This window comes from Galendromus occidentalis, unplaced genomic scaffold (assembly GCF_000255335.2).
Source record: "Galendromus occidentalis unplaced genomic scaffold, Mocc_1.1 scf7180000077436, whole genome shotgun sequence".
Classification (NCBI taxonomy): domain Eukaryota; kingdom Metazoa; phylum Arthropoda; class Arachnida; order Mesostigmata; family Phytoseiidae; genus Galendromus; species Galendromus occidentalis.
In genome coordinates this window covers 58,663-79,210 of record NW_003805424.1, presented here as the reverse complement: position 1 = coordinate 79,210, position 20,548 = coordinate 58,663, and the positions used below count along the sequence as shown (strand labels likewise).

Here is a 20,548-nt window from a genome sequence, read left to right as displayed (position 1 = left end):
TGAATTATTCGACCCGATATGTTCCATGATGAATCGAGGAGTTTTGAACCTTCCCGGCAGTGAAATTTTCTCTGAACGACTCTGTGCTCTATTCTCCTGTCCCAAGATTGTTTTCCTTTTGAATCATGGACCTTCCAACACGTTCGAGACGTATGATTCAGAACACGATCGTCTCTGGATGGGCTCGGCAGAGGATAAGACGCGGTAATATTTCGTTCCTAGCTTGTCGGGCCGATTCTGGATCGGCAGCCAAGAAAAGCCATACTCGTGACCCGTGAGTTGAATCAGGAAGTTCGGTGATGTAATATATGCGACGCGGGTTCGGTCGGGTACCGACGCTGCAGCGTGCCCGAGCATCTATTGACCGAAATTAGGCTGGAGAACACGGAAAGCACTTGAAATGTACAAAGATTTAGCGAGGTATCTCGAACATCCCTCAGAGGATTCGGAAGTTTTAGCAGAACGCTAGTTTTCGTGGGGATAGACCCCGTGCAGGTGATGTAGCCGCGAGAGAAGCCACATATTTCGTTTGGATCTAGCACACTGAGGAACATCGGTACCCTAACTTCTCGTGATGATCTCTCACGCAGATCTCACTATTTGTAGCAAGTGGAGGGCTTGATAATTATTTATCTCTTCGAGTCATGTGGGTTCAAGCCGTCTGGATCCTCTTTATGGGACTATGCGGATCAAACACGTACACTATCCAAGCCGAGATCGAACTACCTTGTCCATTTCCGTAAGAATGGCTGAGCAAATCAAAATATTAAGTACATCCGAGGGAGCTTGATTTCCAAATACGAACTTCAATGAAGCGTCGTCAGATTCAACGTTCTCATGTGATTAGAGCGGAAATGAGGATATATGCAAGTATGGGGAGAGCTATCTGATGTTGATTGCTGAGCATCCTTATGTTCTTAGATTAAAAGAGAATTGACGATCATCTTTCTCTGTCATTTCTTTCCGAGCATTAGCAGCCGAATCCCTCCTGTGAGCTGACCTGAAAACCGAAAAGCTCGATAGCTCTCTCTCGAAAACTTTCCAATCCGACTCAGCCGTACCTTGCATCTCCGCTGAGGCACGGCCCCATATGAGCTGGCAGTTGACACATACATACATCAGTCACAAAATTTTGCATCCATTTTCAATCCGAGCCTCCAATCGCAGGAATCTTCTATCATAAATGCCAGCTTAGCGCACGGAGCGCTTCTGGATGTTGCCTAGAGACTGTCGTTTAGAACTTTCCGATTTTCTTAGAACACGGATTTCCTCATCCGCTTCGGGTTTCGCGCCAGTTCAACTTATGCTCGTTTCCACGTCACAGATGCCCTCATCGCCGGCCGAGTTCTCCCATAGATTTGATGAGATTCGTTCCTTCGCTCGTTCCTTTCGGATGTCAAATGAACAGCTGCTCGCTCGGAAACGGTAGATACTACTGAGTCGAGCCGTCGTTCCTTTAGTTCTCGTTGGAGCCGTAGGCGGCGCTCACATCTGACCCTCCGCATCGCACCGACCGTCAGCCCCTGCAGATGCCCCTGCAGGGGAGCCCTCTGGAGCTAAAGAGAGGTGGGGAGGTCCTCTCCTCTCAATCATCTATCCACAGCGTGGGCTGAGAAGGTCGTTCATCTGGATCGTACTCATTATCCGTGTATGGCCTGGATCCCTAAGAGTGGAAAAGCACCATTCGTCGATGCATCTGGAAGCGATTCCTCCCTCTATGAATAGATGGACGGTTGATAGAGAATGGAGCTGCGGCATACGGGCCTTCTCGATGGTACAGCCCCTCTCACAACGACCGGAGTCCCTCCATGGGACGGCTTTTGCCTCGGGGAGAGCTATCATCGGATTCCCGTCCCGATTCAATCCGCTCAGATACTCAAAATCTGGTCTTCTAATTCTTGCCCGAAAGAGCTGAAAGCAAAACACGCGGCTATGTTTTGCTCGAGGCGGGATATCTCCCCAGATCTTCACCGGGTCCAAGAGAGGAACTACCCCACGAAGGGTAAATTTCGATTCTCCGAATCGTCTCTTCGAGTCGCAAGAGAAACCAGCTCGCTTGATGGAGAGCAAGCACATTAAGCCTCCATCCGCTGTCAGAGACACTCTTTCCAATGGGATCCGGAGTTCGCAGAGTCTCAACCTTCGAATTGACCTTTTGATCTCCCACCTGCATCCCGCGAGATCCAGAAGATCTCATTTTCTAGCTTCGTTCAATCTTTCCCTGAATATTTTTTTCTAGAGCCCCATTCAGGCCTGGGAAGCACACGCCAGTGGTCGTTTTCCTTATGGGATTCATCGAACTGATGATATTGGGTTGAAATCTGCTCGTCGAGAACAACGAGCCATTCGACGACGATTGTCGCGATATGGACCGAAGAATAATTGAGCTCCACTTCGTCAGGCCATTCCGAGAATCGAGCATTGAGCCTGGAATATGAAAGTGAACACGTGAATGAAGAATGCTCGAGAAGACGGAACTCGGGCATTGGAAGTTTACGCTGATTTTGATCTTCGCAAAAATGAGTCGATTCTCACACCAACTCCGCGGCGCAGCGGGCCGGAAGGTTGAAACAGGAGTGTAAAGAATGTCTTTCGCTGGCTGCACGCATTTCTGAGTTCCGTCTTAATCGTTTCCGCATGGTGGAATATTCCGATTTGAAAGCTTACTCGGGTCGATTTGAGCATCAGATCGCAGCCAGACGTCGAAAAACTGCGTCTGGCAAACCCAAATGCCGGTTCCTGAAAAGCAGTATCGTGAGAGGGGGGGCAATCGGTAATCGACTCTGTATCCGGGATGTCGGTCTCTATCAAATGCTATCTGCCTGTACACAACTTGCTTAAGGTAAGTAAAATACGCGCCATTGGGCTGCAGTGCAACATTCTCTCCTGCATGGCGATGCCAGCCAAGCCACGTCGCGTCGCTCCAGCCAGCAGATTCAGTCGCCTGTTTACTCTGCGGGCTTCGTTTCCATCCATTCCCCCAGGAGGCCGGTCCTTCATAGTAGCTGTCCAACGCGACGCAGATTCTGCGCTTCCCTCTATTGTTCACGGGCGTCGAAGTTTCTTCCTCGTATGCGATGCTCGTTCATTTTTTGAGATACCCAGTGAAAGTTCGTCCTTTCGGAGGCAATCTCGAGGCACTTATTCGGGTACTCCGCAGACCCGTGTGAATGATCAAATTCTACACAACGGCTCCGAAGCTCCAAGACGAAGTGCCGGTGAGGCGGCAGCAGAAGTCCAAAGGGTTGAACTAGATTTCACATCACGAAACGATTGCCGAGCAAGCATTGAGGCCCTCCATCATCGGAGCCTCTGGAGTTTGCTGTAATGAGGCACTATTCATGAGACCGAGAGAGCTCTTGGAAGTCCAGCGTGGGCGTTCGTGAACGGTCCTCGGCAATCGGGAGTCGAGCATCTGGTACATAGGCTCCCTGAAGAACAATCGGCTCCGATAACGGCTTGAGTTCAAAGTCAAGAATGAGTTCAAGACAGAACGCGGTATATTTGTCTCATACCAATAACGACAGCCGAACCTTCAAAATATAGACTCCGACCCTAGGCTAGAGGACTGTCTGGAATCGATATCAATCATCTTGCGCGCCTCTTGCGCGAATTCGAGGTTGGTGAAGAGGCTTCGTGGAAGTCCGCGGCGTTGAGGAGATCCCATCGCGGTACGGACGTTCCCTTTATACGCAGCCCATCCTCCCGGTCCCTCACCGTTCTTCCGCAAATCAGCCGTGGAACTTGACGCCAGCTCATTCCGCGTCTCGCCAGATCTCTCCTGACGGGAGATTCCAATCCACTTTCAGGTGATCAGGATCTTTGCTCTCAATCTCGAATTCACGACATGGTTCGGGGAGAATCGGATGAGCACGGAAACGGTGCCAGCCTTCCACAAAAGCTAAATTGAGCACTGCGAAGGATTCCGTTTCCCCGACTCGGAGAAGGATACCGCGTGATAGATCTCTATGCGTGGAAGTCAGCTCTCCGATCAAGGCAAATCTAATATCGAAATACAGAAGATCTGTTCAGAAAACATTGGAAGCGGAGTCGTCGGAGTCGCCAAAGTCCCGATCCTGTGCCTTGAATGTCGGGCACGTCCGACAGGCGGTTTTGTTCCGATTTGTCTCGATCGCATCAATGATGGACTCAAGAGTCAAGGTTTATATTGAGGAAAGCACTAATAAGATGCACATCAATCCAAGGTCGGATTTCTGGGATATGGTGAGAGTCGAATTGACGTGAATGGGAAGGGGCTGATAGCACTGAGATAGAACGGAGATGAAGAGACAGGAGACGAATAGGGGAAATACAGAGACGGAATGTGGAGAGAAGTAGGACAGAGAGAAGGCATTTGAGGGGAGGGGAACGGTGTTGAGAAGGAAAGATGCGTCGGAACGGGATCCGATCCCCAGGCTTCCTCCCACCTTGCTCTCGCAAACCGCCGCTCGGCCTAGCTTCTCAAATACGAGGAGACCATCGAAGATTTGCCTTGATCTTGGGTCAAAGAAGTTCCGATCATCTCGAATCGAATACTTTGACCTTTCTTCGATTTCGCCGAGCTCGTTCGCAACGAAATCGCTCTCGATAGGGATTCCAGAGTGAAGCTGAATCCTTCCCAACATACAGTCTACATTTCTACATCGATCGCCCTATTCCCATTCACATTGCACTTGATTCTCATTCACATAAGACTCGATCCTCAGTAGTAAGGGCTCTAATATTCCTAATTCAGATTGATTGAACCTGCTCTGCTATTCAGATCATCGATCCAGTGTTCGCGGATAGCTCTCGACTCCCTCAAAGACTCCAAACGTGTCGTAATGAGATGAGAGAAACTGATAGAATACGGGGAAGACTCCCGCGGATGTTGCTGGCGATATTGCCGCCAACAGGGAGCTACAATTTATTAAATCGTGCACGGCGTGACAATCCCGTAAGATCAATCAGCCTCACTTTCATTGAATCGGCGAATCTCATTCTGGATACCACTTAACTGGCCGAACGTCATGGAGAAATCTGCATTAAGTCGTCGTATGGGGCTGTGTCCAGGGCTTTTTCCTCAAAGAGACAGGATCGCGCGGAATCTCGCAATGCGTGTAGTGTCACATTGATCCACGGGAGATAAGAAGTCACGGTAGCGTAACCGCCGAATGGTAGGCCTTCTGTGGCGCAGCCCACGCCGAATGATGTGATTCCGACGATCTCAAACCTGCCGTCGCTTTCACGGCGCTGGATCAGAGGACCGCCACTGTCACCCTAGAAGAATAATGCTCAGATCCCCAGGTCAATCGATTATGATTCCTATTCGTCCCTATTCCTATCCATTCCTTATGACTCCCGATAATCCACAGACTTTCAGCGAAACGACACTCCCAGAAACTCATGACTTACTTGACATGCGTCCTTCACGTTTTTCCGAATATCGCCGGCACAAAACTGAATTTTCGGATCGAAGTCCAAGAATGATGAGAACTGCTTGCTGCAATTGGCGATCGATCCTCCCGTTATTTCAATTTGCATTAGAACATTTGTCAAAACTGGAAAGAGCAAATACGTGCGTGGATGCTTGTTAGGTTGATTTTCTGAGATAATGAAGGAGTCGACCCTTCGGAACGGTTTCTCCGGAACGATTACACAGAAAGACGCTGGAGGCTCTCGTATTCACCTATTTGGAAAGGGTCCACCGATCCCCAACCAGCAATTATGAATCGGCGATCACTCATATTCATCGGCTCCTGTCCGAGGCCTTCGGGAAGGCATAAAGTGCGCAAGCGTTTCCCCGTGATATCCACTGGCTCGCTGGATATAGTTCATAGTTAGTACAGCAAATTATCGACGATCCTGCGGGTCATAGATCGCCTCGACATAAATAGTGTTACGTGAGCCTGCAGAAAGAAAAAACTCCTCGGGGATTAAGTCCGGGTTATCATGGCGTTTCATTCATGAAGCTTTTCTGGAGCCAAGTCAGCTGCGTCCCTACAACTGCCTGGGGATTTGTATTGAACGAATACAGCGGAATCTCGTTACCACGCCCACCGTCGCAACGAATTTTCAGAACAATTAGCACTTTTGCTCCTTCGTTGGCAGGCGTACCGTGGAAAGCGTGTTGAATAACCTTCCTTACAGCGGATATTCATTACGACGATCGGATTTCGCCGGTCCCGCGGGGTTCGTTTGAGCGAGATTCTACTGTGGAATCGGTGGAAGGATTCCTCTGATAGATCGGATTCCAGATTCCACAGCAAAATGGAGTGAGCTCCCCGGATGAGGGTTACTGATGCTCGGTGATGCCAACATCCGGAATCTCACGTCGGGGAAAGGGATGGAAAGTCTCGGTAATCTGTTCGAGCATCTGATTCGGGACCCGTGAGAAATCATTTTTATCCATGAAGGCTCTAAAGCATCGCGGAAATTCATCGAAGACGGGAATCAACAGAGAGCTGGGGCAGGAGGTCTTTGTCAGATTCGGGGGGATCGGCAATTTCCATTGGAGGGAAAACGTACAGGCGGTGCAGTTTTGGCAGGAGAGCCGTTGCCGCTGGAGTCTTCGAAGCACTTTCAGTGATCTATGATATGACCGGATTCATGGAGAACTAGGATTGCTCAGAGGAACATTCAGGCCGCGCGCATGGGACGAAGTATGGGAAAGAGTCACCAAGTGCGACCATTCCAAGAGAGATCACACACACTATGAACCCTGACGTGCAGATCGATATCATGCTTTTGCAATGGAGTACGTCTCCCGTCTTTCTTTCCGATATCTTTCCCGCTCCGGACGTTCGCATCGAAGATGGATGTTTATTCTCATCCACCTGAGCACGACCTCGTTTCTCAGCCAGAACGAGTCTAGAGATAGCGTCAAGGCAGCGAGCGAGTGCTCGATAAAAGACAATCGGACCTCAGCCAGAGTATTCCGAAAAGAAATCGTAGTCCCTACATTGGGCATGAAATTTCGACCCGAGCCGCCGGACGCCAAACTAGACACGGAAAATATCGCGGACCTTCTTCCTTGGTGGATCGGAAGGGAACCTAGGCTTATGATGCGGAGATTCGGACGGAGAGCTCCCGGTCACGAGCAAGCTCCGGGCAGAATAAATCCTTTAACATGAATTCGACACTATGCCGAAACGCGAGAGATCGATCTTTACCGCTCATGACGGGCCGTCTCGTTTGACTCGAAGCTCCTGTCAGCCGAACAGTATGACGTACATTACGCCGTTTTTTAAGGCCAGATCATATTCCGAATCGAGCTCTTTAATTTCGCTACTATCTATCACTTCCGAGGCCTTGGTGGACAGGAGACGTCATGCTCTTTCGGGAGACAGATCGAAGGCGTTGTCAGGGGATGCTGGAACTCGATGCCTCCTCGGGGAACCCTATCTCAAGCTTCCTCGGTCGCCTCGGCGTCTCAAAAAGACGCCCTCAGACCTCATTCACCCGAAGTCAGGATCCTCATCGAATGAGTCGTTTGCGCCGTCCATATCGTGCGGCGGCGAAAACAGATGCCAGCTTAAATTACAGATTTCTGATCGTGAGTAATGTTGGCACACGATTATGACCCCGATGATGCGACTCGGAGGCTTCCTCTCCGCACGTCATTCCGTGTTCCTGGAGAGCGCGGGTGCTCCAGAGAATACTTTCTTCACGATCATCATTGTTGTTATCGTCGATCATCGCGAACTTCCTCTTCTTGACAGAGGTGGTTCTGTGCTTGATCTGTCCCAGAGTCCAGAGCGCATCAGATTCCTGCAATCGTCAGGTTCTCTTGAAGAGAATTTGATTCTTGTCGGATCGCGGTGCTTCACAGAGTATCGTTCGCTCCCCGACTCCTATGTGAGTCCTCCTCCTAGCTGCTGGACCGGAACACACGGCACCCGCTGATCACATTCTCACAAAGACGCGGCTCCGAAGATGCCCTCACGAATGACACACAGTGTGGAAATCGATCGAGAAACAATCTCAGACTGACTGAAAACCGGAAACGAGAGCTCGCTCAAGTTCAGGAGCTGTGGGGCGCTCCTCCCGACCGATTATTAAGTTGCAACTCGATACTGGTCCGAAAGATTTGTCCTTCGGACAGGATCACCTTCCGAGCTTGTCTGCAGAGGCTTGATGTGCGATGAGAAATGATCAACGATTGCAGATGTCGAAGAAGGTAAGTCCCCTCACCTCAGCTCGACTAGCGCGATGTCATTGTGGAAATTACTCGCTACGTATTGAGCATGCGTCGCTACTCGACAAACGCGTCGGACGACACGCTGTTCCGTATCCGTCAAATTATTCGTACCCATCACAGCGAAAAATCTGAAACGAGGGAGAGCGTGGATATCGGAATGGCTGATAATGACGCATCTGCCATAAGAGCAACTTAACGTGAACTGTGTTGCTTACGCTGCTTCGCTCAATTTATCCTTCTCGTCGTCTGGTCGAAAACAATGGGACGCTGTCAGCACGTAGCGGTCGGTGATGAGAGCCCCCCCGCACTGGAAAGCGTTTTCCCGATACAATGCCACCAGCCATGGATGTGAACTCTCCGCAGCATCCTTTCCATTGACTATACGAAATGATCGACTGAACTCGAGGCCGCATTCGTCATTGTCTGTATCGGAAGGGAAAACCTTGAGGCATTTCGATTCGAACGAATGTGGCCAGCGTCAGCCATCAATGCCCTCATATCGGAGCAGGGTCACCGAGATTCGCACTTGTTTCGTGCTGAGTGTCTTCGTGCTCAGTGAGAGGGAGGCTACAGCACTGATGTCCGTTCCGACAGGGCTTCGCTCGTGGTGCATCCGCAGGTGATACATTGAGGAGGTTGCCGAAGTCCTCGGCGTCGCTGCAGGACGGGAAGCATCCACCGAGTTGATTATCCTTAGTGATGCAGACGTACTCGACCGGAAATCCCGAAACGATTTCTATTGTGAAACATCAGAAGAACAAGCTGTTGCAGAATATGCCCCGAGATGATACTGTCTAGGGTAGCGCCTAGATATCTAGTGCCTCGCTTGCAATCGCAGCATTGAAGTATGATGAGAGCATTCCACTAACCGAACGCGATTATCGTCCAGAAAGTGCCTCGAATCGAAAAATGAAACCGCATAGCCTCGAACACTTCCTGGGTTGCCAAACACGCCACTAGGGATGACACAACTGAATTCTTTGAGCTATCTCAGAATACATTAGGGAAAACGTGAACATGAATTTGAACGGCTGTGACGTCGCCTCATGTTAACTGCTTCCATTCTCGCCATAATAAATAAATATGGTGTCGTCGAGTTACGTTTGAGGTCACGTCCGTGTTCCATCACGGCAGCCATCGAGAGATTTAGCTCGTCGATGTATTACGTAGCAGACCTCATCCCGGACGATGAGCGACCGCATGAGGAGATGGCGTTCCTCCCTCGTTCATGGAATGTTGCTCACGTGGAGTTGGCAAGAGCTCCCTGAAATACCCGCTCACGAAGCGAGGGGCATTTGCGACTCCTTTCTTGTCCTTGGTAAGGTACCTACTCTCGTGCTAGACAGGAGCGCGGGCGATGATCGCGCTCCCCGACGGTCTCTTTGAGTTATGCTGGCGCCCTCAATCGCATCGCGGGATGGGAAATGCTTGAATGTTGTCCAGCTGGAGGGAGTTAGAGTAATGAGAACAAGGTGAGAGTCGACGGAAGCGTAGTTTTGATTCGCCTTCCCGATAAGCTCTTCTTAACAGACCCCTCATTGAATGGAACTTCATTCGACGCCGCTAGTGTGCCTAGAGCCATCGGGAAAGAGAAAAAATTCGTTTGTCACCTCTCGGAGAGGGCAATGCACCATCTTCACCTTTGGCCCAACCGGGAAGTGGATACGGAATCGTAGGTGCCTATTGGTGCTGTCCGACTTTGGTTGGCTATGAAGAACTGTCGACCAGGAGCTAGCGCCCGTTTCACCTCAGATATTGTCTTTTTCGCCGCTCGTGGCACCTCTCGCGAGCTCCCAGAAACGGCCAATGGGGGAAAACGTCGAATGCACTGTAAATTGAGCACGCGATACGATCTCTATCCTTATCCTTCCGAGCTCCTATCAGGCCAACGAGCACGTCTGCGCCACTTTAAATGAGATATCATTACGGGATCACGAGATAAAGGCGTGATCGAGTGCTCTTCGAATTCCTATCCGAGAGAACGTCACGACAGGAGAGAAGCACCCGCGGAGAGATTCAGTGTTCCCACAGATGGGACTGAGGTGCAAAACGATTAATTCGCATGATCGTGAACGACCCAAAAAAGTCTATATGGCACGAATGTTTTCGGGTCGTTAAGCCGAACCCGCCGCTTCCTCATCTGCAAGAACATTCCCGAACGACACCCCTCATCGATTCGCGCCGTGGGAATGATCCACGCATCAGCCATTCTTCGATGACTGTCGCCGGAGGGCGAAGGTTCAGTCAGGCTCACTGGAAGTTTCCATTTATTGATCTTGCACCCCAGCTTCGAAATTCCGCCTTGCCATTTTTCGTCTCCGAACTCCAAGCTTCTTTCGGAGCCGAAAGGAGTCTAGTCTAGCGACGGCGTTAGACTCCTCGATCGGTCACCATGCTTTTCGTCCCGGACGAACCCTCGAGCGCCAGTCAAATCAAGAGCCAGATGGTCGTTGAGGAGGATGACCTTCCATTTTTATTGAAACCGAGTTTTACAGCTGGAGCTTCATTCGGAGATATTCAATCGGAAAGAAGAACCGAACCACCGTTGACATAACCCACAAAGGAAGCTCTTTGTTGTTTTTTTCCGGTGTCACCGCTGGATACGTCTCGGCAACAAAGGAAAACATCCGCCGTAAAGCTGCCGAAACAATGCAGCGGAAGATTTCCGATTCACAAATGATTGACGAACGTTGAAGTGTCGAGAGGTTCCGAATAGCCAGCTAACAACATCAAGACGACACATGGAAGAACCCCGAACGTCGATGCAATTCCGCAGTCTCGCTTCGAAGAAGTGGTGACTCCTTCCAAGCACATAAGTCGCGTTGAGAAGATCATATTTACTCAGCTTTCGCGCAGCTCATTTTCTCCTATGAAACCCTGACGCAGGCGGGAATAAGAAGCGGAACATTGTTCGGGTCTCGGGGATACCAATCTCACGCTACTTGCCGTTCCCCGAACGTCAGAAAAAATTGTCATCCCAAAGTGGAAGGGCATCAAAATAGCGTCTCGTCACTCAACGAAAGAACATCGAAGCTAGCTTCCGACGTTTTTACAACAGATGCGCTCTAGTAAGCGTGTGAATTGTCTTTTCGATGCAAATCCACGCCTATGAAATAATGCGCATTGACAACAAGCAGGGTCGGATTTCGGAGAAGAAGTTGATAAAACTTCAGGATTGGCCCCGAAACCTCGGCCTAAATACAGTGGCTCGAGCGAATGACGGAATACAACGCTCGAATAAATGAGCTGATTTCTAGTCGGAGCAGTTTCAACTTCGAGGAAATGCAGGCTTCCGCAGGCGACGCTGCGCGGAGCTTACGATCCGGTTTTGGCACATCTGAGGTGCCTTGAGGTCAGCACGATTCTGTCCGTTGTTTCGCGACTGTTCGCGTCGAGAAACCAAAGAGCATGAGCTTGAGTCAGAATAGAAACGGTGCACTCTAATCCGTTATGCACACAATTCCATTAAGCCCAACATGACACGACTAGGATGACGTTCCCGAATTCCGTAACACAGGTCTGTTGATCCATCACGTAGTGTCGAAATGACAAACCTCCTGTCCAAATGAACGAGCTTATTTAACGGAAAAAGTATATAGCATGTATGATGCATATGACTTCGAAAACTGCGGCGAGCGGATCCTGCAAAATCCATCGCCCATTTCACGGAGCGCTTCTGAATCGCTCTATCGCTGAGCATTTTTCCTGACTTCCCGACGCGTGGAGCGAATTTCTGTGGACTGTAACCCTGACAATCATATCCGCTATCTGAAGAAGTTCCTCGGCGAAGGAACATACAATGAAGCAAGCTTCGAGTAATCCACAATAGCACAATGTCATAAGGGCTTCTATAACGACACGTGCACACAACTACCCCGTGAGGAGCGCTGGATCGCGTATAATAAATTCGCCAGGCCGCTCTCTTCCTGCTTCGTCCATTCATGCCCTTCGCGAGTCGGCCACTCATTCGAAGCTCGAAGCGAAACACAAACGGATGGGACGAGAGTCCGACGAATGAATATGATGACGAGAGCCACTTCGAAGATCTGCGCTATCGAAGGTGCGCAAGCGCGCGCACCCATCAGTGCCAAGCTTTCTGTACACGATGATGCTCTTGTTTTCTCTTGATGTATACCGGCACCGGAACGTAGACCGGTTTTTTCACAATGAACTTCTTGTAGATAGGGACTTCCACTGGGACCGAGAACGGTCTCGGCACCATTATGATTTTGTGAATCTTCACGGGGACGTATTTCGGAATTTTCAATGGCACGGGAACGTGCACGACTTTCTTCACTGACATGTTCTTATAAACTGTGACTGGGTGACGTTTGAATACTGGATACGGAATACCGATTTTCACAAAGTGATGAGAGAAACTCGGCTTAGGGATTCCAATCATTTTCATATCCTTCACGAACTTCGGCACCCTCTTAACTACTGGAACTTTCACCGGCACCGGAACTGGCTGGGGCACATGTACAATTTTCTTCACCGGATAGTACTTGGGCATGGTTACACGATGCGGCACTTCCACGGGTACCGGGATAGGCACGACTTTATGAACGTATTTTATGACTTCATCGGGTCTCCAACCCTGGCCGCCGCCTCGGCCCCCTCTGTGTGCACCGCCTTGGCTTGCGCTGTTGCCACCATGCTGAGCTCCTGCATGAACACTGGCTACGAACGCGAATAACACAAACCAGCCCATGTGAGGGAGTGGGTGTGGGCCTCACAAGAGTTCTGTCTTCGAAAGTTCCACACGAGAGAAGTCTTCCGGAGTCTCAGGAAGCTCCGACTTAGCTTGGGACCGCGGCTCCGACCGGATTTGAACTGCGGCGTGGTGAATCGCGCCCGGGGCTTTTCGCTGATGTGACTTCGGGCTTCTCTCCTGCGTCTTAGGGAAGAGGGAATGCTCCCGGGGTTACCACCTCCAGCATCATCGTCTGGCTCCAGCGGACAGGCTCGGAAGAGGCTATTGGTCTTGTAAATATTTACTTCGGAAGAGTTGAGTCGTCAAATAGCCAACGTACCGGAAATTCGCGGGCTCCCACTTCATGAGAGTCTTCCCCATGTCGAAAATCTTTCGCTTATGCGGCGCAACGGCATTGAATCGGCTATCGACTATGCCCTTTATTTGATTAACAAGATCCGGGTGAGCTCTAGTCTTCAAAAATGAACGAAAGCGTCGCAGGCGGTGTGGAGGAGCGTCGAAGGATAATTGGCCCCCCCTTTCTGAAGCTCTGTTCGCGTATTTCATCGCAAACGTTTCCGTAAGCGTCTTACCAAGACAAGGTAAGCGCTCTACGCTTCCCAGAAACTGATACTAGTCCATTGTTCAAGGATCCGAACTTAGATTGATTCGAGCTCTCAGGCTGAGCATCCTAGGCGGCTTCAGAGGCTGCTCCGAGTTCTAAGAAGCTCTAGGGATGCTCCTGCCACGAAGCCCAGCGCTAGTGAGGCAGCCGTGAGGTTTTACTTGTAGTTCGGGTGGATGGAATCGTAAACCACCGCAGTACAACTCTCATTGGGGTCAGATTGAGATCAGGCCTGTGGTCCGAACAGGGAAACCAGCCGCATTATCTGATCGGTGCACGGAACTTGGATGGCAGGTTCTCGGATAATTTTCCATTCCAGGGGAGTCGGTGCTTCACATATCCTCTATCACTTTGAGTTCTTCGATGACACGATGAGTCAGGGGAGGAAGACGCTCTGAGTGAGACGATTCTCAAGTCGGTTCTTCTTTCTAACGGGGGCACTTACGGTGGCCGATGAGATGATTCGCTCGAGTTGAATCCCCCTCGAGTTGAATTCTCTAGGGAATTCGTAGGAGCAGGTGTCACAGCAGGATTGAAACAAAGATGAATCGGAGATCTTCCCCAAAACACCTATCCGCAATGATGAGCAGGGAAATATTCTGTTGATCCCTCACACGAGATTCGAGAAGTTCGAAACCAATAATACCTCTCACGCGAGCCACTGTTGGTGCACTGCGACGGAGCGATATTCTTGAGAGATGTGATGTAGATACGTCTGACGCGCCCGTGAAGCTCACCCCGCCCGCTGATAATGTCCGCATGGGGGTACTATCGCTTGCCGATATCTAACCGAATCGGCTAGGAGCAGAATCCATGGTAGGTATGCACCTACTTCCGAAACTTCTCGTTCCCTTGTCGAGGAAATCACTGGGTTTCGATATTGTTCCGTGAAAAGGATCGATCGAGCCGAAGCCAGGCAGCGCATCCATCCGGCCAATTCGTGCGCCACGCCGCGTCGCAGGTGGCGAGGTTACGGTGGAGATTTCCGCTCTGTGGAAGGCTTCTCCCGCGAGGCTACCCTCGAGTTGACTGGGCTCGACCAGATGCCGTCTCCCGCATTCCGGGCTCGATGCTGCCGATCCCGACGACGTGCGTTTGCCTCCGGACTCTGAGGAGGCAGGTTCACCGAATGTCGTGAGGACTCGCGATCCGACCTCTGCATCTTCCAGAATGGAGCTTCCCGCCTTTCGAGAATGGGCCCCCTTTGCTGCTGGAATGGGATAGATTTTGAAAAATACAATATTCCGTCAACGTATGAAGATCAGACGAAAAGCAGACGGAGGAAACCCAGTCAGAGTAGACCGGGGGCATGAGCATCTTAGGCGACCACCTATTGTCAATCTTAAGCATCTGAAACGAGGGCCTCACTTCCTGGAGGCGACGGTTTAGACTTGTGAACGGTTTGAGCTGCACGACAGATGAGCGTCCGTTGTCCAAAACGGTATTCAATAAAATAGCCCTTGAAGCCACGAGCCACCATACAAATAGACGAACGCTGATGGAGGTCTCAGGGTCACTGCTCAATTGCGCAACATTAGCGGGAACAAAGGGTAACCATCGGCCATAGTCAATACTTTTCCTTTAGTATTTCCGATGCCAACCCGACCGTTCCTTTTGATGAGACAGTGCAGCAGATCGCCAGGAGACTCCTGGGAGACGCATTCTGAACCCGATCATTATTTTCCTAGAGACATCCCGCGGCGCGGCACGGCGGGAACCGAGAAGTGCAAAGCGTCTGTGAGAAATGATTCCTGGAGCTCCCCACGTTCCATCGCTGCAAGCTTTGCAAAGTTTCTCCCATGAGTTTCGAGATCGATCGAGCTTCGGACTTTCCCCGCTCGCGAATCCGTTCTCGAATTTTCTGTACACCCGTCATAGTGAGCCTCCTGGAGCTGAATCTTAGAAGTCAGAGGCACCATCTCTTGAGTGTCATTATTCAGCAAAATCCCCTTACGACGAGCCCCGCGGAAACGGCGAAATAATTCCCTTGTCATGGATATATGCTGTGAAAATCTTTTCCAACATAATCCTGGTGAAGCAGACAGAAGGAGGCAGAAATGAAAATTCCTTGCTCTGAAAATCCGTTGTGACAGTGCTCGTTGTAAGGAGACCCTACCTTATATACTTTCGAAGTGAAACACGGTATTCCCGGCTGCGTCGAGAGACACGCTCTTCTCGTGAGCGACTTCTCAGACCAGCATAGCTCGAGCTACGTTTGGCGACTCTCGAATTGCCGTACTGCCCGCCTCTCTGACCTGATTCCCGCTGCGGGCTCCCCCGAGCGAAGGGTCGCATTCCCCGCAGGAGACTCCGCGGTTGTCTCCGTTATGAATTCGCTGCGGCTTCCCTCCAGGTTTTCCTCAGACATTCCGAGAAGAACGTCTCGTCCCGACTGGAGGTGATGTTCAGTTCCGGGGCCCAATTGGTCGGAGATCTCCAGAGCTTCCTCTCGAGGCTTGCGTGAGTCGAAAATGATAAGTGTCGCTTCTGACGCCGCCTCTCGGGGCTCGCTCCCGGCCGACACATGCGGCCGACAAATACATACTTCATCCTCTCCTCGAGGGAGGTGACCTCGGCATTGCTGCCCCGGGGAGAATCCGTCCGAAATCCACTTCCGCCACCGGGGGGGCGGAAGAAGTGGATACCGATCACGGCGAGCCTCGACCGCGCAATACGGTCAGAACTTCTACAGAGGTGCCGATACATGGGAGAGTTCTCGAATATTGGGTACTTAACGCATATCCCAGTGAAACACTACGCTTTTGTTCTTTTCGCAGAGGGCCGCGTAAAAAGACAAAAAATCCTGCGGACGGGAGGCGCACGGTATGCGGGCGATAGGCGCTTCCCCTCGCCTGAATCGGGTACCTATCAGAATTTCCGGTCACAGGTGTTCCCATTCATCACGCTAGCGATACCTGAGCTATGAGGAAGTTTTTGATCACTAGATCCGATCAATTAGCCCTCGGCGCAATCGGAATTCCAAGCTGTGGCGAGCCGAGTGACAAACCGACAGCTGGAAGGGAAGACCTGTGAAATACTCGTTGTCCCGCCGGCTGCTTCCCTTGAAGAAAGCACTGTGATGATAAAGCGACGCCTCCGTCAAGAATAACCATAGGCTCCTGCCACTGCAGCGTTGTCAAGCAAAGCGGAAGAATGGCGAAACATCTTAACAGACGCTCAGTGGGCTCTTCATCTTTCCAGTCGCGTCAATGCTGGCTGTGCACCACTCGCAGCTCCAGTCTGGTGCGGGGATAGCCCGAAAGAGACGCGGCCGCTGGGCGACAAGGACTTTTTCGGGAACTTCGGATCGAATGGAAGGCGAGTCGTCCCCCTCGGCTCAGCGGACCTTCGAGCTCATCTCGTTGACGTAGGAGAAGATCCGCTGAATCCCCCAAAGCAGCGCTATGGAGCTCAACCTCAAGATTAGGACGATGACATGATGTCCAACGACGACAGAAGCATCGGATGGATTCGAAAACATCAGATGGAGATGGAGAATCGAGATGAATGAGCGGATATGAGATGGGGGATCAGGGGCAGACGGGGATATCGGAGGGGGAACTGGAGAAGAGACAGAAATGGAAACATGGAATGAAGGTTCGAATACGGAATGAAGATAGGATTCTGGGATCGGAGGGAATCAGATTGGAGATGGGGAAACGCGATTGGTGTGGGGGTATGAGATGGGGGAATGAAACAGAAATAGGAATATGAAATGAAGATTGGCATATGGGATGAAGACGGGGATATGGGAAGAAGACTGGAATGAATATAAGCTCATGGAACGGAGCGGACTGTGGAATTATTGTTGAACTCTCAGCCTAGAAGCAACTGAGAAGGGCTTATGTACGCATGCTTAGATCTCTGTTTTCATCACTGCTCGCCAACCCCATTGCATTGACACCTGCTCGCGGGTCCCTCCGATCATTTGCTCCTTGCGCCCGTTTGAAACTCGCAAACAACAATAGAACAAGCCGGATGTCCGTTTTGACGACAAGTAGCGGGATAGGACAGAAGAGCGAATCTGGTCCGATTTTTCCGGTCATTCCGGTGGGATTAGTCCGGGTTTTTTGGTGCGGATTTCTCCATCGAGATGCTTTACTCATCTAATTAAGGCCTCAGTGTCTGACTTTCGGAAGTGCACGAGAAAGCGGGATCAAGCGAGCTCCCGCTGACGGACCTTCCATTTCCGGTTTTTCGATTTTCAGTCGCCAAACGGTGAAGTTTCCGACTCCAGCAGGGTTTTGAGGGAGAAGTTTCATGGATGACCGAAGAGAGATGAACCAGCCGGTTCGGATCATTAGGAAAAGTCATGCCCCCGATCATGGATGAGACACTGTAATGGCTGTACGGCAGCTTTGCGGGGACTCACTTTCTAGTCTCGAATACAGTGGTGCCTGCGTTTTTTGTGGCAAATTCAGTCCATTGCGGTAATATGATTCGGTCTCCCCTGGTCGCTCGATCGGTTTCCCTGCAGTTCCTCCATGACTCTCAAACCACTGATTCCGGAGCGCCCTGGGAGTCAGTCAAGGCTTTCGGCTGCTTCTCTCCTGAATAATTGGGCCGTGGACGAGCGAAGGAGAATGCAATCCCGGGTCATCCGCAGATTTCTGTCAACTTAGGCCGAGCGACATTTCGGTGGCGACGCAACGGGAAACTCAAGGTATTTGAGTGAGACTTGCCGACCTACATATCAGAATCGAAACGAGGCTCGATTCGGTACGATAGAAAAAATTAATGCACTGGAGAGCTTAGAGCGCAACAGAAGCACGCGGACGCGTCATGTGGGTGCGGAATTATCCGATAGTTTCCCGCAGGATCTCAACCCTCGACAAGTTCGCACCTTGCTCATGGTGCGGAAAGGGAGATGGGAAGTACCCAGTATCCCCAGCCACTGAATCCGACATCCCTCACTCCCAGTGGAAAAATCTACAGTCCCACATTCATCATTCGCTGGGAGTTCCCTGAGCTCCCGTAGGGCACCATTGTCTATTCTCCAGAACTCCAGAAGACACTCCTCATTGGTTTGTGTCTTCGTGTCAGGATAGGTCACGATATCTCTGAAACGAGCTTGCTTGGTTGGTTGCTCGATCGATCGAGACAGCTCGAGTTGCGATGAGATGCCCCAGACATAAAGGTTCGAATATAGCGACCACGATACGGAGCCAATCGCCGCCGAGGCTCGTCGAGATAGGCAAAGACTTCTATCTGTTCATGAATGTATCGCACCATCCTCCACGACGTATCGTTGGAATCAAGAACTTCGAAGAATCAAGCTTGGAAAAAAATTCGAGGTTGCCCTTCCATTCGATGAAATCAGTCAGGTTGGTAACTGGAATGGAGAAGGCGGGAGGCGAAGTCCGGAAAGTTTATGTTGGACTGCGGGTGAGTAGCTCCCGATCTAATCGATGAATTGGGCGCTTCGGTTTTTCTTGGATGGGGGGTTTGTCCTCGCTCACTCTGAAATATCTTGTCTCATCCCATAATTGGGGGCTACCCTTGAGCATGTTCTCGACTACGAAAAATGTTTTGTCGCTCCGAAAGCTGAATTTCCTTTCGCTAAATCGGTTAGTGCGAAAACTTGGCGCAGCCGCCTGCGGGCTGTTCGGTGGCGTAGGGAAACCCAACGAATTTCGCACCTCTCACCGAGACGTGTTTTCCTAAAAATTCCTTGCGCCGTAGTCAGCGACAAGAATGCCAACCAGGCTCAAACAAGAGCACCTCGATATACGGGAACATCCGTTGCGGATGATCATTCGCGGAGGTAAAGATCCGAAAGTCGCAACTGATCTTCGCTTCCGAAGCCATAAATCGGAGCATAGTTCCAGCTTCGAACGAGCGTAGTAGCTTTGTACCAGCTGATTCGCAAAATTACCATAAGATGCCGATGACCGCAGTCGATGTTCAGACGTTGCCAGCGACTTGCTATCTTAAATGCACTCCGCAATCGGTCGTAATACGAAGCGTTGCTCGAGATCTCGCAAAGGTATTTTGATTGCTTGAACAATGTTGTTATTCCTCGAATTCCTCGCGAATTCGGGCTGAGGGATCCTTCCGTTACCCGTCTGAGCTCCTATGATATATGTCAAACCGAACTCACTGTCACAGCCGACGACATGATCGCTTCCCCTCACCCTCTGGGTCAGGGACGTATCCAGAATTTTCGCTTTGAGAAGGGTCAACTTGTGATGAGTTGGAATCCGAATGATGACGCGCCTCCTCGCGCCTGTAGCCAAGTATTATGACATGACCGATACATCTCGGAGGCGGCCATGGCCCCTTGCCCCTCCCTGGATCCCTCACTGCTCAGGATCCCCCTAGGCTCAGTCGCTAAGCCTTTTCTATCCCTTCCGTATGGCAATATCGTGATCATCGGAAACTTGCGCTCTGACCGACCAAGTGTTGTTCTTTACGTACTAGGCACCACTAACTTCTAAAGGTCCTCGTCGCGAGAGGCCAATGAGTCTCTCAATTCTCATCGCATCCTGCTCGCTGCCCTACCGCTCTTCGGATCACGACCGTACAGTCGGGTTCATAGGGTCGCCGGTCTTCCGCGTACCCGCTCATCTTCGAAAAGTCCCCCTTCTTTCTCCCACTCCTCACTGTGGGACAAGGCTGAACTCGGATTCTCTGTCGGAAATCGGAGACCAGGCTCGCTCTTCTGTGCTAATCTTGGGAGGTCTAGCCGAATAATTGAACTTGTTTGTTCAACCCAGTCATTTCCACGTTGGCTCCCATGCAACCCCTGCGTCCGAGTTTCCAGATTTCTCATCTGTATCTTGGTGTCGCAATGGCATATCTGTTTGGGGCCATGGCCCCCATCCCGAGCAGAAATCTTTCCGGACCCATCTTACCGATTCATTTTTATCCGGAATGAAACGCTCGGTGATCGAAGAATAGCTTATTCATGAGTCAGGCCTGTAGTAAGTCGAGACTGGACTGTGCTGGTCCAGAAAAAGATTTGTCGAAGAAGCTTGGAGGAGTGATCTCGGTCAGTCGCTCTGACTAAGCCAAGAGTGATTCGAGAAATTTTGGTGGATCTGAGGAACCC

The 20,548-nt window shown here is 50.8% G+C and overlaps 2 protein-coding genes across 2 annotated transcripts; both read right to left on the bottom strand.

The window, feature by feature from the left end:
• Nucleotides 1–5,007: 5,007 nt before the first annotated feature.
• LOC100900682 (proclotting enzyme) lies at nucleotides 5,008–11,710 on the bottom strand. Its single transcript, XM_003742955.2, has 6 exons — nucleotides 11,656–11,710; nucleotides 8,395–8,602; nucleotides 8,173–8,307; nucleotides 5,669–5,802; nucleotides 5,395–5,540; nucleotides 5,008–5,259 (listed from the first exon to the last, which is right to left on the bottom strand). The coding sequence occupies exons 1-6, from the start codon at nucleotides 11,708–11,710 to the stop codon at nucleotides 5,008–5,010; spliced, it is 930 nt and encodes a 309-aa protein (XP_003743003.2).
• Nucleotides 11,711–12,260: 550 nt separating this feature from the next.
• On the bottom strand, nucleotides 12,261–12,890 carry LOC108864210 (proline-rich protein 4-like). The gene has a single exon (XM_018639387.1). It carries the CDS (start codon nucleotides 12,888–12,890, stop codon nucleotides 12,261–12,263), a length of 630 nt encoding a protein of 209 aa, XP_018494903.1.
• Between the last annotated feature and the right edge of the window lie 7,658 nt (nucleotides 12,891–20,548).